The sequence below is a fragment of the Rana temporaria genome, chromosome 13, assembly GCF_905171775.1.
Source record: "Rana temporaria chromosome 13, aRanTem1.1, whole genome shotgun sequence".
Lineage (NCBI taxonomy): Eukaryota > Metazoa > Chordata > Amphibia > Anura > Ranidae > Rana > Rana temporaria.
In genome coordinates this window covers 48,363,530-48,382,695 of record NC_053501.1, presented here as the reverse complement: position 1 = coordinate 48,382,695, position 19,166 = coordinate 48,363,530, and the positions used below count along the sequence as shown (strand labels likewise).

General features: G+C 40.8%; 1 protein-coding gene across 9 annotated transcripts in view; it reads right to left on the bottom strand.

Annotated features, from left to right (window-relative positions):
* The window catches only part of PCNX1 (pecanex 1), a 173,874-nt gene that overhangs the window by 10,498 nt on the left and 144,210 nt on the right, over window positions 1–19,166 (bottom strand). For all 9 annotated transcript variants that reach the window (XM_040333117.1, XM_040333119.1, XM_040333120.1 and 6 more), the window contains 11 exons: window positions 15,978–16,107; window positions 14,620–14,678; window positions 14,241–14,456; window positions 11,696–11,949; window positions 10,294–10,524; window positions 8,079–8,179; window positions 7,812–7,962; window positions 4,711–4,941; window positions 1,919–2,193; window positions 890–1,098; window positions 97–524 (listed from right to left, as the gene is read on the bottom strand). In XM_040333117.1, the coding sequence (XP_040189051.1) occupies window positions 97–524; window positions 890–1,098; window positions 1,919–2,193; window positions 4,711–4,941; window positions 7,812–7,962; window positions 8,079–8,179; window positions 10,294–10,524; window positions 11,696–11,949; window positions 14,241–14,456; window positions 14,620–14,678; window positions 15,978–16,107 (2,285 nt within the window). The remainder of the gene's footprint in view (window positions 1–96; window positions 525–889; window positions 1,099–1,918; window positions 2,194–4,710; window positions 4,942–7,811; window positions 7,963–8,078; window positions 8,180–10,293; window positions 10,525–11,695; window positions 11,950–14,240; window positions 14,457–14,619; window positions 14,679–15,977; window positions 16,108–19,166) is intronic.

Here is a 19,166-nt window from a genome sequence, read left to right as displayed (position 1 = left end):
TTTTACTGAGAATTTGGAGCCACTTCCCTTGCAAAGCTTAATAAATTAAATACAAATTTGGTATGAGGACAAAGAAAAAAATGAAAGTAGTCTAACCTGCACTCTATATACAACGTCTTCTTTTTTGGCTCTTGAATGTGTTGCTGGACTTGAATTTCCACAAGATTGTGTTTCGGTGAGGTTAATTCCTCCTTCCGTTCCCAAAAATCCTACTAATGTGTGTCGCTTGCATGCTGGGATACTCTGACTGGAGCTGCTGGAGGAAGGAAGACCTACCACAACTGATTGGCTTGTGGGGTCTACTTGATTTACCATGGAGAGGCGGGACTGGATGGATGTGGGGAGATTGCGAAGAGAAATCTGACTGGTAGAGGAGCGCCTACAAGGCACAAATCCTGTGTTGGATGTCCGAAGTGACGAATGGCGGCTGTTGTAGCAATAAGATGATTGACTAGCTACGGAGCCACGAGCAGGGGAATGTCTGACAAGGCTTGACTGCATGGAGTGGGAACTGTGGCTGGTTCCTGCAATAATGAGAGTCTTAAATTAGAATACATACATTTTTTTCTTTTTCGGAACAAAACATTTCTATAACAAAAAAATATTTAAACAATTATTGGGCTAGACCTCAAGTAGCATTATGCATTTTACTGGCGTGTTTGCACAGATGAATTTTCCAATCCAAGAAAAAAAATAATTGAATGTAATATCAAATGTTCTGAGAATGGTTATGCACATACCTTTACTCTACTAGCTAGTTTTAATAACTGTATATGACCCATGCCAGTGGTGTATGCCGAGAACATTCTGCATTTGCATGCTGTTCATGCAGTGTAAGTACACGATCTGCACATATTTTCAAAGACTATATTTAAAGGAAATTCCTTACCTAGTGTTGATGGATGGGGGACTCCTGGAGGTTGAAGGCGTGATGTCTGTACAGGTCCTGTACCTCCTGGAATGCCCCCCTGTGATAAACTACTTTGAGTATCATTTGCATTTGAAGGATTGTTACTGTTTACGGAGGTCCCGCCTCCAGCATCAGAGTCTTCAATATTTCCACCGCTATTGCACCCTGCCCCACAACCTTTCCGTAACCTAAAGAACAGGATATAACATAAACAATGTCAGTTGTTAATACTGCAAAATGAAGTACAGGAGAAGAGCACTTTTACAACATATTCATTGCTTCAAAGTTTTCCGGAAAGAGCAGAGCATAACTTACCTACCTCATATATTGCTTTTTTCAGAAAGGTCTTTTAAAGAGGTTGTAAACCTCTGGGGAGAAAAAATAAGTAAATACATACTAGCCCATTATGAAAAACTCTGCACTCCGCTCCCATGGCCGACATCTTTCATCAGAGTTAATTCCGGGTTTGTGGGCTCCGCACTGGTGCAACTGAAGAACCGGCTCGAGCGGGCAGTTTCTTCACTGTGCATGTGCCGGTGAAGTCGGCAGCAGTGCATATAGTGAAGATCTTCTAAACTGTGCAAGTTTAGGAAATATTTACAGTACCTACAGGTGCTTACCTTATTATAGGCTTACCTGTAGGTACAAGTGGAGTAACAGAGTTTACAACCACTTTAAGACCTTTATGTATTTTTACCCATTTGCCACACTAGCAACTTCCATAATAAAATCATCATCTACAAGAAACCCGACCATTATATTTTAAATTCACTGCAATGCTGGATGCGTGAATGTGTCTTACACTTATCCCAAGCAATACCTTCTATTAGTTACATGACAGTACTGTAAACGTCCATTCTCCACATAAGGAATCAAACTTCTAAAGACATGTTTTCTTTCAGACTTTATCAGCCCCAAACAAAACTGAAACGTTAGGTCTCTTATAAAGCTTCAGCACCTGCATTCAATTTTCATTCTCCATTTTTTTCAAACACTTCTTGCTCATACCTGTGCCATGTAGACACAATAAAGTTCCTGATATTAGCCACACTAATTGGCCCTCCAAGAATGTCCTTGAGCTGGTCATGGCTGTCAGAGTAGGAAGTGGTCAATGGGGATACATAAATGGGATATCCAATAGGCTGGTCACAAGATGAGTTGATCATGTTCCTGAGAGCCTGTTTAGCATTCTGAATACTTCCTCTTTCTGGGTTGCGGTTCCGAAGGAAAACAAGTTCTTGCTGCTGTCCAGCCCATAAACCTCGAACACACTCCTTGTTTACCTGTCAAGAAAATTAGAGGCAGGGCATTAGAAAGAGTGTGATAAAAGTATTTAATTTCAAGGCTGTACTTCATCTCCAGTTGAAGAGCCCCATTGCTCGAAACATGTCGGGTACATAGCTCTTATGCTACTTGCCTACCACGCTTATTACTACCCAAGTGATCACTTGTACCTGTCTTTCCGTAGGCTTGTACTTTAACTATTTTTTATCCATTCATTTTTATCCGGTTTCCTTTTTTTTGTACCACCATTTATGCCTAATAAAGGCTTTTTATTGGGATTAACCGCACTATGTGTAGTATGCTTTTCCCTTACATGACCTCATGACGGGCCTGATTACTACATGCGCTCACCCCTGAGTCCTTTCTACATGGTTTGTTTCACCATTGGATCAACCCGGCTCCTGATGATCGGAGGTCTGTACATCAGAAGGTGTTCCTATTGATCTTGCTGCTGATCTGGAGGTCGTGCATGTCTGATTGACACACCGTCGCTGACGAGTGTGTCCACGCCAGTTGGTAAGAGTACCCCACCTTATTTTATCTTTTGGATATTATTGTGGATCGTTGCTGAGACCTTCATTGGCTGTACGAATTTGATTCCTGTATTTGTGAAAGACCCATCCCACAGGAGTTTGATATCCAGTGTCTCTCTACGGAACTCTTTTTCACATTTTGGACTTTAAGATTTATTTTATGTACTTTCATATATTCAGTAATTATTTATATAGTTCTTGCTGAATTCATATATTCACTACCATTTGGGTCTGATTTGCTATCATACGGCCATTCGCACCTTTTCAGGTTTTTGGACACTTTTTTAAGTGTGTTATATATATGCTACCATCTTTGTGTGTGTTTTCATATATCACTCATATTAAACTTTCCCAGTGGTTTCCTATGGTATCACACCCAACATATATACACATCACTATGTTATTCCTTTAAACAGTGGAGTTGGATGATATTGATCACTAGATTTCTTTTATGGAATATGTGTTTTTTGTTTTTTTCACCATACATTGTTTGATTGGGTTCAGATAATACTTAGCGCTGCACTTTTTCTTTTTTTCAATTTTGTACTTCATCTCAAGCTCTCAAGTATTTTCTCAGACCACGGGTAAACTTCTAAATCCTGAAAACATTATTTGCTTTGGGTATATTTGCTTTGGGTACTTAAAGTGTCACTAAACCCACATCATAAAAAACCATCAAATGCTGTATTACATTCTGTTCCTACTCGGTCACTATAAGATTTGTTTTCTGTATTCTGCAAAAAAAATGGATGATCCTTCTGCTCTCTATCTCCACCTTCTGTCCATGTCCCCAATTCAGCTTGGAATTTTGCAATTGTGGTAGCAGTACTGCACATGCTCAGTTTCTATGCTGAGAATTTTCTCCCAATCACATCTGAGCCGCTCATGTGACTTTAGTCACACATGTGAGTGCATACACAGTGGTAAAGAACAGATCACTCCATCCCTCCTCCTCCATGACCACCAACTAGTTAAACACAATGGGGGCGGGATATTACATAGATTAATGGAAACATCACCTCCCTCTTATTCCAAGGCACAGGCTGGAGGGGGCATGACACAGCCTCTGACTGGCAAAACTCCACCCCTTAAATGTTAATGCCAAAAAAAAAATTAAGATTTGATTTCAAATATATATCTGCATGACTATGTAAACAGTTAATTGATAATTATTTTTACTCTATTCCAAAAACTTTTTTTTTTTTTTTACACATTGTATCCAACACCAAAAAGGAAAGAGGAAAGCGGCTCCTCTGCTTACGTTTCCCTGCAGACAGACAGTGAAAGATCTGGCTCACGTGACAGCTGTATATCGATTAGGGAAGAAGTACTTTGATTTTTTTTCTATTAAAATAATTACAGTGCCATTAATGATTCACATACAGAACTAGAAGGGACAATGCAAATTAAACTGTGTTTAGTATCACTTTAACAGGTGTTGAAAACCACTTGTCCAAATCAGGGCCAAATTGTAAGGATTATCCATGACAAAAACTTGGCATTGTACACAAGCGGTACATTTTTAGTTAAAATGACTAAGTAAAATATGTTGCTATGCACACAGATTCTTGCTTACAGATTTGTACTATTTGACATCACAACAAGCATTTGAATGGCCATTTTTTTTTTTAAGCGATAAAAAGGAAGAGTTTATGGGACTTTGAATGAGGGATCTTTTAAACAAATCACAATTAAAAGGAAACCTGTGCTAAAAGAAAGATGGGGCTGCCAGCAATGACCTCTTTTTAGAAAATGTTAGCCAACGGTTTTGGATATACCACTTTGAGGCACAGAGTCAGAAAAAGAACTCCTGCTCTACATACTTTTACTGGGCCAGTGACTCAAACTGCTTAAGCCATTGGATTAGAATGAGAGTCAGAATTAATGTCAGAAGACATTAATCCACAAGCACCTCAACTTCAAGTTTCTGGCAACTACAGACTGCTCTCAAGAACTAGATATGGAATGGCTGAGAAAACCCACCTTAATGACCCGAAAGCTGAGATATCGCTTGTTCAACATGATGATCTTATATTCATTGGTTCCATCATCCATGACATGCCGCAAGGCCAGCAGCGAGGGAGAATTTGAGAGAACCGCACTTCTCCATGCTGGGTCGCCTTCATGAGCAATCACTAAATTCTGTTCATGATTCATGATGGCTTCATACAACACTGCAGGGTCATCATACTCATCTGGAGAGGTGAAGTGGTCCTAAAACAAAACAAATTACATTCCTACATAGGTTTTTTTTGTTTGACTAAAAGATCCTCTAATGCTTCCACTTTTATGGGTGGGAGCTAGCAATAGATACACACATTTAACTTTTATTTCAAAGAGAAAGAGAAGAGAAAGAGAGAAGAGAAAGAGAAAAGAGAAAGATACCTTGGTTTACTTTTTATATGCTGCAAGGCAGCTGTTCCTGGTTTCTGACCCTGCTGCCTCCTGGGATTGCAACATCACAGCTATACCAGGAGTCAAGTTACCAAGCCACAACTTTTGCAAAGCATGTGTGCACGCATTGCAAATTTCCACAGGACCCTATAGTTACCATGTACCAGAAGCTGGCAGCATTAGTCTGTCCCTCCCAAATTTCTGGAAGAGACCAGTGGTGCATGCGTCTAGAGGTGCAGCGAAATTTCGGCTGCCGAAAATTATCGTCCAAAAACAGTTTTTTCATTTGACCAAATGGAAAACAAACAGCAGATAACGAAAGGGGGCATGATCCACACCGGGTGACGCACCTCCCTCCCTCTTCTCCTCGCCGTGATCTGCGCGTTTCACAGAGCTGAATTGCCCGGCCACAGTAACAGTGTCCCGCCTCCTGTGATAGACTGAATCAGCGTGAAGCGATTACAGGAGGAGGGACACAGTTAGTGCGGCCGCAGCAATTCAAATACAGCTTTGTGACATACGGAGATCACCGCTATTGCGGGCCCTGGTAAAGCTGAATATAATGGCCACTGGCAGGCTGCATATGACAGGGGGGTTGCATATGACGGGCACTGGCCGGGGGCTGCATTGATCTCTTGCATCAGGTCTGCAGTCTCTCTGACCATCGCCTATATTATGTCTGCAGTCTCTCTCTGACCATCTCCTGTCTACTAGAGGTGCACCGAATGAAATGTTGCCAATAGTATTAGCAGTGTGTTTAAGTTTAGGCAAGAGATTGCAGACATGATACAGGAGATGGTTAGAGACCGAGGACATGATACAAGAGATGGTTAGAGACCGCAGACTGCATTTTTATTGACCTTTCTTGCACTAAAGGTGCACAATGTTATAGTGAGCCTGCCCCAAGTCTGTCCTCATTACAATACATAGCAAAAAGCCCAGCCTCTACATATTTAATCCTTCTTAGGACAGACCATGTTGAAATCTAGTTACAGTAGCGTCATGTCACAACTGAGTATAAACTAGAAAATAGGCACCTCTAAATGTAGCAATATGGTTACATTTAACCGCTTAAGGACCGCCGCACGACTATTTACGTCGGCAGAATGGCATGGCTGGGCACGTGGACGTACAGGTACGTCCCCTTTAAGATGCCCAGCCGTGTCCCGCGATCGGGTCAGAGTGAGGAAAAACGGGGAGAGGCGAGTGTAAACAAACCTTCTCCGTTCTTCCTAGTGCGGCTGTCAGTGAACGTCTGTTCCCTGTGTTAGGGAAGGACGAGCAGTGACATCACACACAGCCACGCCCCCCATAGTAAGAACACTCCTTTAGAACACACTTAACCCCTACAGCGCCCCCTCCTGGTTAACCCCTTCACTGCCAGTGTCATTTTCACAGTAATCAGTGCATTTTTATAGCACTTTTCGCTGTGAAAAGGACAATGGTCCCAAAAATGTGTCAAAAGTGTCCGATGTGTCCGTTATAATGTCGCAGTCATGACAAAAATTGCTGATCACCGCCATTAGTAGTAAAACATTTTTTTTATAAAAATGCCATAAAACTATGCCCTATTTTGTAATCGCTATAAATTTCGCGCAAACTAAACACTTATTGCGATTTTTTTTACATAAATGTGTAGAAGAATACGTATCGGCCTAAACTGAGGAAAAAACTTTTTTTATATATTTTTGGGGATATTTATTAAAAAAGTTAAAAATATAGCATTTTTTAAAATTGTCGCACTATTTTTGTTTATAGTGCAAAAAATAAAAACTGCAGAGGTGATCAAATACCACCAAAAGAAAGCTCTATTGTGGGAAGAAAAGGACGCCAATTTTGTTTGGGAGCCACATCGCACGACCGCGCAATTGTCAGTTAAAGCAACGCAGTGCCGATTCGCAAAAAGGGGCCAGGTCCTTAACCTGCATATTGGTCCCGAGCGCTTTCACACTGAGGCGATGCGCTGGCGGGAGAGAAAAAATCTCTTGCCTGCAGCATCTTTGGAGCGGTGAGAGGAGCAGCGTGTATACCGTTCCTTCCCATTTAAAAACAATGGGAAACCGCGGCAATACCGCCCACTCTGCATTTATTACAAAACCGTTATTTTGACAGACGCACTCGGAGCTCCCTCCCGTGAGGGGCGGGGCAAGTTGGGATGAAGTCACCCGACATCGATTTGTTGGGGTCGCATGCATCGATGCAGCATCGGGGACACCCGAATCGTGATGCATCAATGCTATTAAATTCTGCAACCCTAGTGGCTTGTCCAAAAGGTTTGCCAGTGTTCAATCACCACCTGATGGTAACATTCTAAATCCTAGGGTCTACAAATTTCAAGCCTGTCACCTGTATCGTACGACTATGATTAGGATAATTCTTGGAGTTCCACAACTTTAATCCTTGCTAACCTATAAAACAGATTAGAATGTAGGTATACTTCTCCTATATCAATTGTCCATTTAAAAAAGTAAAACTTAAAAAAAAAATGCCTGCCATAGTAATCTTCCCACTGTTTGCCTGGTAAATTCCGATATACTCCTTAGCCGCCACTCATGATAATTTTACTCTATGCAGCATTGATGGGTACTCTGCTAATGGTCAGCAGCACGGAGCAAGTCGGAAATATATATAAAAAACAAACAAAAAAAAAACAGTAAAAATCAGTAGCATAATTCTGCCCATGTGCATACCTGGTGAAGTTTTAGTGACATCCGGATTCCTGGGACTACTACCTTTCTGAGTAATTCCATGTCTGCAAAAATCCATTCATCACGGATGGAGGAAATACGGAAATCTCCCTTGAACAAGGCATGTAGACCATACAGGAATGACTCCAAATTGCTTTAATGAAAATTACAAACATTTAAAGACACGTTTTAAAGCCTGTAGAGAATCCTCTATTATTTTTAAGTTCTAATATTAACCTGCGGTTGTCCTCAGAAAGGACTTCAACTTACCTAGACATGTGGTGAGAGGCTGTTCCCAGGGCTCTTCTTCCCAATATACAAAGGCCATAGCACAGAGTAACCAAGGCAGAATCTTTCTCTGCATCAATAGGCTAACAGAAAGAATTATTTTTATATTGTAAACACACAACATGAATGATACATTTAAGATATTTGCAAAATGTTATTAGCGTGATAAAATCATTGATTTGGTGCCATGGGTAACAGTTTAGGTACAATTGCTCTAAATATACGTAATAAAACCTTACTTAGTAATATGTTAAGTTCACTACCAATTTATTGCAGCCACACAAAAAAAAAAAAAATCCCACTTCCTATCTGAAGGCCCACAAAGACCTTGAGTAAAGACTGGGTTCTTATGTGATATAATTGGAAGGCAATCTTAAGACTAACCATTGGAAGCACTTACAATTGCAGTTAAAGATTTTCTTTTTAGTAGTCAGAAAATCTTTGTGTAACTGGGTCAATGCTTTCTTCATCACAACTGCACCATGTAAACAAGGTACAGTGCCTTGAAAAAGTATCCATATCCCTGGAAATTTTCCACATTATGTCACGTTACAACCGTAAATGTAGTATTGTATAGGGATTTTATGTGACAGACCAATGCAAAGTGGAACATAATTGTGAAGTGGAAGGTAAAGGATAAATGGGTTTCACCTTTTTTTTTTACAAATAAAATATCTGAAAAGTGTGGCGTGCATTTGCATTCAGCCCCCGAGTCAATACTTTGTAGAACCACCTTTGCTACAATTACAGCTGCAGGTTATTTGGGGTTTGTCTCTATCAGCTTTGCATATCTAGAGAGTTACACTTTTGCCCATTTTTCTTTGTGAAATAGCTCAAGCTGTGTTAGATTGGATGTAAAACATCTGCGAACAGCAATTTTCAAGTCTTGCCACAGATTCTCAATTGTATTTAGGTCAGGACTTTCTAACACATGCATTAGCTTTGATCTAAACCACTCCATTGTAGCGCTGGCTGAATGTTTAGGGTCTTTGTCCTGCTGGAAGGTGAACCTCCACTCCAGTCTCAGGTCTTTTGCAGACTCTAACAGGTTTTCTTCTAAGATTGCCCTGTATTTAGCTCCATCCATCTTCCCATCAACTCTGACCAGCTGCTTCTCTGATTAATGCTCTCCTTGCCTGGCCTGTCAGTTAAGGGTAAATGGCCATATCTTGGTAGGTTTGCAGTTGTGTCACACTCGTTCCATTTTTAGATGATGGATTAACAGTGCTCCGTGAGCTGTCCAAAGTTTGGGATATTTTTTTATTGCCCAACATCGCTTTAAACTTCTCCACAACTTTATCCCTGACCTGTCTGGTGTGTTCCTTGGACTTCATGATGCGTTTTTTTTCACTGAATCCGAGGGCTTCACAGACTAACTGTATTTAAACTGAGATTAAATTACACACAGGTGGACTCTATTTACTAATTAGGCGATTTCTGAAGGCAATTGGTTCCACTAGATTTTATCTACTGGTATCAGAGTTAAGGGGGCTGAAAAGAAATGCAGGCCACACTTTTCAGATATTTGTAAAACATGTATTTCCTTCACGTAAAATCCCAATAAAAAACATTCACGTATTTGGTTGTAAAATGACAAAAATATGTAAACTTTCAAGGAGTATGAATACTTTTCAAGGCACAATACTGCAATTTGGATTCCAGGTCAATGAAGGCATAACAGTTACCTTTTGGCAAGTCATTCCTGGGGAGAAAGGGGGGTTATCTGCAATCCTCAACAATGGTCTTCTCTAATTTATTCCCATTTGATCTGTTAAATGTACCACGGAAAGGGCTTGTTATATATCTGTTGGATAAGTGCACAAAAACTCCAAAAAACTGTTGACCCTGCTGGGAAACAAGTGAGCTCATAACTTGCTTTGAACTCAACACTGATTGATATTTCAGTGAAATGGAGTCAATCAGCACTGATCGGTTCTACTCTGTGGACCACAGAACACCTTCCTACTATGTTCTGAAGATGAAGAAGGGGAGTACCTTAGACCAAATTAGGTGTGAGCAGCCTAGTGTGGCAACCCTGCTTCTACAGAGATACAGTACAGTGACTCTGAGCATGGTCATCCTAAGACAGGATGTTACCAACGGGATATATTTAAATAAAAAAAACATGTTTTCTCCTGGGATTAATTGCATTTTAATCTCTAGTTAGGCATAACATGTATAGGCACACTTATGTCACCTTTTCTCTCCGGGAAGAACAGTACTTGATCCAGTTTAGGTAACTTGCACAGAAGCTCTCCCGAGAAATGCCAGACAATCGCAGGTCATAATCTTCATCAATATTTGGATTAAAAGTGGGGTCTACATCCACATAACCGTGATCAGAACACGGCCTTAGACCTTCTTGCATTGTTTCATTAGCTAACCACTCTTCCAGTTTTGATGAAGCCGTTACATAATAGATAATGCCCTAACACAAAGAAATTAAATAGTTAGTATTAATGCAAACAGAAAGGAATGATTTTGTTTCAAGAATTCATAGGTTTCTAGATACCCAAGATTATGAACAGCAAGAGGAAGTAAACGTCCCCTGTAGGCATTTACCTATAGGTATTGTAAATATCTCCTAAACGTGTACCATTTAAGAGATATTTACATTGCATGCAGCCAGTGACATAAGCTAAATGACATTGGCTAAAAAAAAAAACATTTTTTTAGTGACCCTTTAGTGTATTCTATGCATTAAGGTGAACAAACTTCAGAGTATACCGCCCCCCGTTATACTTACCTGACCCCTTGAAAGTCCAGCGCTCGGTCCTGAGATCCTCTTCGCCGCTCAGCCTGGCCGCTGATTGGCTAGAGTGGATGGATTGAAAGCAGCGCAGCCATTGGCTGGCACTGCTGCCAATCACATCCAGCAACGCCGCACGCCGAGGGACGGGGCCGAGTGATACAGTGAGCGTCTATGGCCGCTCGCTGTTTCACGGGAGCGCGCCCACAAGGACTACACACAATGCAAGCTCTCTCGCATGAACATGTGTAGTTCGTGTGGGGAGGACCAGAGACAGCCACCGAGGGACCCCAGAAGACGTGGATCGGGGCTACTCTGTGCAAAACGAACTGCACAGTGGAAGTATAACATGTTTGTAATTTTAAACCAAAAATTTGTTTTCCTTTAGTGACCCCTTAAGGAGAGCTTTCCTCTTGGATCAGGCAAGTTACATGGCGCATGCGCGGAGCTCTGTCCGAAACACACATTTTCCTTGACTTAGAAAGTCTCCTAAAGCCGCACAAGTGCAGCGATTCATTGAAGGCCGCTCATATCGATCGCACAGAGAGCGAAGTCGGTGCCGAGGTGTTACAGGCTGGAATGGACATCTCTTCTGCTGGATGTTATCTACAAGGAAGACCTCCATACACTTGCCTGAGGGTGGCTCTATACCCAACAGTCAGATCAAGATCTTGATCAAGATCAAGCAAAACTTTTGCGTTAAACTGAAGGAAGCAACATAAAACTCATTGGCTAAGAATAAATTCATGTATGGAACATTTGAGATAAAGTATAACAATTACGGAAATTACAGTTCAGCAGTTAGATAAATTTTAAGGTACGCTTTCGAACCTAGGTTGTCTTTCCATACCTTAACATAATATGTGGTGAGAATTCTGCGAAGGTCAAACACTTGAAGCATTGAGGCTGCACTGTTGTCAGTGATGCTATAGCCTTCTAGGACATATTTTGTCACCAAAACTTCCCATGCAAGCCATCTTTGCCCAAAAGCTGCATTGAAAGACAGCATGTGGGGAATGTGTCCAGGCTCACAGCAACAAAAGCCTTCATCTTCCTCAACACCCTCAGTGATGGCCTCCACCTCCCGCTGCTGGCAATAGGTACCTAAAAAGTAAAATTCCATTAGCTAAAATTTATATTAAACATCCGTTTAACTATACCTGTATATTCAAGACAAACATTAACCCTCAGTTTCTGAGAGATTGGGCATTTGACCTTTTACACATCAAGAACAGGCTTTATGAACCACAGTTTATTACAAACCTGCTCCTCTACCATGATTTTGGTCCCTCTTTGGATTTTTCAGTTATCCCATTACATCCGTTCTCAATCTCCTTCTTATGTCTTCAAACACCCCACAGCCAATTTGGGCGTGAATGTCATTTCTCTGGGTTGGCTTTTATACTTACAAACTTATTCTAAAGGAGACACCCCTCCACTTTTTAGACCAAGTGAAAACAGAACTCCAAATATTTCTCTCTCCAATGGCTTTTGCCAAAATACTGAACATTTACAGTTACCCAATGATACTGCATGCCAACACTGCAAACCCCTCTTCTACCCTGACCCAAAACCAAACCTGCTGGATATAGTTTGCAGTCAGGCATTATGTTGCATCAGATAGATAAATTACATCAACTTTTGAGTCACAAACCCATGCTATTTTCCAAAAACGTACCGATCATAGCATTCCCAAGGAACAGCCCTTCCCTCCCTCCATTCTCTCTTGCTTTAAAACTACAGTGCTCCCACAGCTTCCCAACTAGTTTACCCAACAGTATTCTTCCAGATTCATTGTCCTTGCCTACAGTGTTGTAAGAAAAATGAAGCATTGGATATTTATATGGATCATGCTGTTCTTCTGTTCACATTCTATTTTGCCTTTTATACACAGGGTTATAGATTGCTTTTGTTGTTTCTGTTGTGACCTGTGTATTTATGCTCAAGACACGGTCTAATGTGAATTGTAATTCGTACTGATGCCATTTCATAAAGAATGCATCAAATCAATATAAAAGACTCACAATGTCAAACTGAAACATGACGAAGTGATAACCCACTGTGTGCTTAGTCAAAGCCATATGAATTCTCTAGGTTTAGATAATCTGAACATATTTATATAATATACTCAGGAGAGTATTAGAATCCCCCTGCTCAATATAGTCATACGCATCAAGGCTCATGGGTAAGACTGCGTTTATAAGCATTTTTTATTATTATTATTATTATTAATAATAATAATAATAATAATAATAAATAATAAGTGCTTGGGTCAAACTTCATTCACCACATCCACAGGCATTTCTCTATCCAGATTACAAGTTAGCTCATCATAGAATATTAAAAGGTTGGTCTTGCAAGAACGATCCTTCACAAATCCATGCTCGTTGATGCTAATGATACTATTTTCATAAGCAAATCCTTGGATATCGTTATCTCCTCCAATAGTTTACATACTATTGATGTTAGGCTAACTGGTCTATAGTTTACGGGTACATTATCTCAGCTCTTTTTTGAATACTGGTACCAGGTTAGCTTTTCGCCAGTCAGCTGGTACCATTCTGGTCAATAAATGTACCTTAAATATTAGGATTAACGGTCTAGCAATAACCTGACTAAATTCTTTGAGGTCTCTCGGGTGTAAGAAATCTGGTCCTGGTGATTTATTCCATTGTTTTTTTAATACTGGCTTTCGTTAGAGATACTTCGAAGAAGTTAAAATTCTCATGCATCAGAAGTTCCAGTTCTGTTATTTTATTCACCAAACTCCTAGCATTGTAAACATGTCTTAATTTTGTACCAGCTTACAGTATTTTTCCTTGGTTGTGCGGAGGCTGCTGTAAAATTCTTTCAGCCAATGCGCACTGGTCCTGGCCTCTCTAGCTACACTCTCAACACTGACCCAATGACACCCCTCTGACCCTTGATGACTTTCTAGAATAGCTCCTTCTGTTCCCTACCCCCCACCATCTAGTTTAAAAGTGGCTCTAACTTTTTGGCCATCTATAGATATAACCTAAAATAGTGGATGTGTGCCTAAATATTTGATATCTCCATCCAACACGCAGAATTTTCTTTGCATATTTAGAGTTTTATTCGTTAGATATACTATGCGCTATTCCAACAAAGAATTGTCAGTAACAGCTTTGAGCTGCAGTGTTACAATACATTTGGTGAAGATCTTGGGTAAACGGTCACACCCCTCAATGCTACAGCACAGAAAACATAGGCTGAAGCCTACCTACACTTGCAGTTAAAGAGGGACCCTCAGATTACAAACTATTCTGGAAAAAATTACAGGGAATGAAAATCTGAATCCTGCTAGTGACCCAATTAGTAGCCAACACATTTTTACTTCCAAATGACAAATAAATATATAATGATCTGTAATTTACCTCTAAATTCCAGGCCTCTGAGCTGAAAGGTGACAAGGCCATTGCCAATTTCGATTAGATGGACCAGGGCATTAAGATAGTCTGAGGCCAGGATAAAACAGTCTCCTGTGTTGTAATTACCCCATCGTCCAAGCAGCAGGTCCCCACACAGACTGTGCTGTAAAGAGCGTGTCAGGTGCTCATAAAATATTGAATTTAGATTGTTATCATCTGACCCTAAAAATAGAGAGGAATGGTTTATTAGTTTATTTTATTTCCTGATTAGACAATATTTGTAAAGGTTTACTTAACAGCACCACAAAGCACTTGTATAAGGATGCAATGTTAGTAGTCAAACCCCCCCTTACTTGCTCCTTGAGTGTTAAATAAATTTGCACACCTGGATTCCGGTCAAGCTGAGAAGCCAGTCGTGTATTTGAGTGATCCACACGTTTTGTGCTGCAAAACAAAGTTAGAATTATAGTCACCAGAAACAATGGAGGACAAATTCACCATCTCTCTTCCTGTGCCACCTCCAGTCTGCTCAATATTTACGAGAATGCCAAACTAGTGGAGGACATACTGAGCAAATTACTTATAAAGACCCACCCAAATACCTGAACAATTGTTTTTATTTGGATTTTCACAGGTGATATAAAAAAAAAAAAAAAAAAAAAAAGGCATAAAAGCTTAAAAACCTTCCCATAACCCTAAACAGAATTCCAGTACCTATTTAGGAGGATACAAACAAATTGCAGAAATATAGTGCAAGTGGCATTCACAATTCAGAAATCCAGAAGATGAGCACAAGTATAGTAATAATATGGTCTCCTCTGCAGGAAGGAGGAATCATAGTAAAACTTAAAGTGCAAAAACAGTTACACAGTCTTATCTCCTTCCATTATCGAAATGTAACTTGTTCCAGTTGGTGGCACACTAAGGCCCCGTACACACGGTCGGTTTGGTCCCCTGAGAATGAACCGAAGTTCAGTTTCATCGGACCAAACCGACCGTGTGTATAGGCTATCGGTCTGGTTTCCTTCGGTCCAAAATTTCTAAACATGCTTCAAAACCGAACCGCTGGCCCGCTGCCCGATCGGACCAAACCGATTGTTAGTACAGAAAAGCATCGGTTCAAAACCCGCGCATGCTCAGAATCAAGTCGACGCACGTTGTGTGTTTTACGTCACCGCGTTCTGACCCGATCGGATTTTGAACTGATGGTGTGTACACACATCAGGCCACTTCAGAAGTGAACCGCTGAAAAAAGGTCCGACGGGCCAGTCTCATTGGTTTGGTCCGACCGTGTGTACAAGGCCTAAGGGGAATATATGCTTACATGATGGGCCTGCCCATGAAAATATGCCACTATTATTATATGTATAACATATACAATCACTACATGGCTGGGACCACATCATTTATGATTTTCCAGAGGACTACAGGAATGCTGTAAGCAGTAAATACTGCTTGGCCCTGGGTAGGCAAACACGTCCACAGGTCTGCTTTACTGAATCTAGTCATCTGTGCAAATCTCTACACCAACTAAAATCCTTGTACACAAACCAACCTAATACATGACATTTATGGCACATCACATTTATGGCACATGTAATTTAACAAAACTACCCAAGCAGTTTGTCTCTGATATCAAGCATGGCCAACAAATTCCTGTCATCTGAAAATAGTTTTTTCTAACATTTGTCCCCATCTCTTTTCAGTTTGCCTGCACGGCAGTTTTGACTGTACTCCACTTACTTGTAGTCTCTCTCCCAGAACTTGACAGGTCGCACATAAGAAGTGATGAATATTGCACTTCCAAGGAAAGGGTTAAGAGGGGTTGAAAATAAAGCAGATACAATTGCCTGAACAAAAAGCATTGCAGAATCTAAAGTTCAGTTAAGGAAGGAAACTGCACAAACCAGTAAGACATAACCAATAGTCAAATAGAGCAGAACCTAGACTTAGTCTATCTTGTGACTAGTGTACGCATGTCTGGGAAGCTATTTGGAGACATAGGAGAAACTATATCATAGTAAAGTGTTCTTTAAATGCACCATCAAGTTTTTTTTTTTTTTTTTTTATGTAGCGTTCATTAACAATGCACAATTGAGTCAATATATTGAGACCATATACAATGTATTTCAACATTACCTTTCACAGTATATGCAAAACATTAAATATTTATGGAGACATTCTTTACAGGAAAGAATTTTGACGTACCTGTACATTTTAGGATTTTAGATAATAGTACAGGACACATCCAAAATATTCACAGATCCTGGATTAAAGGCTTGTACCTTCAAGTGGATGAATAATGGCAAGCTTTTGATGAAACATTGCCTGGGCGCATCCCCTAGAGCAGTGATGGCGAACCTTGGCACCCCAGATGTTTTGGAACTACATTTCCCATGATGCTCATGCACTCTTCAGAGTAGCTGAGCATCATGGGAAATGTAGTTCCAAAACATCTGGGGTGCCAAGGTTCGCCATCACTGCCCTAGAGTAAAAAAGGAATTTAAGGGAGACCTGTACTGTAATCCAAGATATGGAACTTTACAAGTTAAAATTCCTCTTATCCTAATCGTATAGTACAAAACAAAGGATGACTATTCACAAAGCCTGGGCCATCCCCAAGACATGAATGAGAAGGGTGGACAACAACTAGGCAAACAAACTGTGCCAACATGCCCAAAAAAAACAAAACAAGGATCAACAGAGCTAACTTCAGAGTGCTTCTGTAAGGACCACGTGGCCAAAAGATGTATCTGCAAAAAAATGTACATCTACCTGGTAGAACTTAGAAAAAGTATGAACAAATGACCAGGTGGCAACTTTACATAGCTAGAGCTGCAGGGACCTGGTGCCAAAATGCTCAAAAAACTCACCCCAATCTGGTGAAAAGGACTCGTGTTGTGGGGTGGAGATGGCAAGTCAGGCACATCGAAACATCGAAGACCCCTTTCACACGGGGCAGTGGAGGTGCGGTGGCGGTATAGCGCCGCTAAAAATAGCGGCGATATACCGTCGGAATTGCTGCGGGATTCGGCCGCTAGCGGTGCGGTATTAACCCTCACTAGCGGCCGATATAGGGTTAATACCTTCCGCAATGCACCTCTGCAGAGGCGCATTGCGGGCGGTATTACCGAGGTTTCCCATTGTTTTAAATGGGAAGAAGCGGTATACATACCGCTCCTCTCACGGCTCCAAAGATTCTGCTTGCAGGAGATTTTTTTCTCTCCTGCCAGCGCATCACCTCAGTGTGAAAGCTCTCGGGTTTCACAATGAAAAGGCTGGACAGGAGTTTTTCAGGTGGTATGTAGGCGCTATTTTTAGCGCTGTACCGCCTGAAAAACTCCTCAGTGTGAAAAGGGCCCAACTGATGTGACAGCAACCAAAAAGGCTACTTTGAAGGAGACATCAAAGGAATATCCCTAATGGGTTCAAAGTCGGGGTTCAGAGAGAACCAAGTTGAGATTTCAAATAATTACAGGGTGTTGTAATGGTATTTAAAGAGGAAGTAAACTCCCATGTATATATTGTACCTGTAGGTAAGCATATAATAAGGCTTACCTACAGGTACTGTAAATATCTCCTAAACGTACGCCGTTTAGGAGATATTTACTGTATATGCAGCCGATATTGTTATTAGCGAATGCGCTCTGAAGGAACGACCACCCGTGCTGTTTCTTCAGAGGCCTGTGCCATGACCGGTGTCTCTCGTGCACACATGCATGGAGTGACGTCACTACTCCGGCCAGTCAACGGATCCGGAAGGAAAATGGGTGAAGATGGATGCGGCCTCCAGCATGGACAACAAGGGCTTCATTTGCAAGTAAGTTTAACATAATGTGCTAGTATGCGATGCATACTAGTACATTATGCCTTTACTTCTGCAGGTCAGAAGAAAAAACAAACATAGGACTTTACTTCCTCTTTAATGTGAGATACACAAATAAAAGTCTACTAATTATAGGAAGGTAAGAATGTGAGGTCACACCAGGCAAAGAATGATTTCATAGAACAGTGGATCTTCAAGGAAGTTTCTCTCCTTTTTTTGCTTTTAGTAAGGCTGTAACAGCAGACTCAGAGGACCTGGGCTTCAACAACCATGCTGTTAAAGACAGACTGTCAAACAGCATGGAAGAGAGGGCCTAGAGAAATATTTTTGTTGACATTTTAGTTAAAATACTAGAGCTAAAACTAAATCGAAATTTGGTGTCAAAATTAACAGTTGGGAAGTGGTCAGAGATTGTCGACTAAAAGTCTGTGCATTTCTGTGTAGAAAGTTCTTCTGGACCAGTTCAGTGCAATTAGAATTACAGTTTTTCCCTCTTGCTCCATCTTTTTTGAGCAGAGGAGGCACTGGCGGGAAGGCATAGATTAGCCTGAACGGAAAATAAGGAATTATCAAGGCACTTAAGGCTAGGGTTAGAGGATCCTTGGTCTTAGCTAGAGACAGAGGAAGTTTGCTGCTGATTTTGGAGGCCAGGGTATCCTACATATGGAGTCCCACATTTTTGACATAGCAGTTTAAAAATGCCTGAGTGAAGAGCCCAATCTCCTTCATATAGAAAGCAGCAACAGTCCACTTTCCAGTTTTCTACTCCTAGGATGCAGAAAATCACTGAGTGACCTTTTATCCATTATATTATGACTTGCCTTCTTGGATAGAAGATCCTGGACTGCCGCACTCCTTAAAACGATGTCTTTATTGTACAAATAAAATCCAAAAAACATCCAAAGCGATACAGTCAAAATGAAGTGAACAACAGGAAAAAGGTGGCCGACATGTTTCCTTTTTCCTGTTCACTTCATTTTGACTATCGCTTTGGCTGTTTTTTGGATTTTATTTGTACAATAAAGACATCGTTTTAAGCTTTTGCTAGATGCAGCAACATCAGCTTTGAGGCTTAGTGAGCCTGAAGACCTCTCAGTGAGAACAGA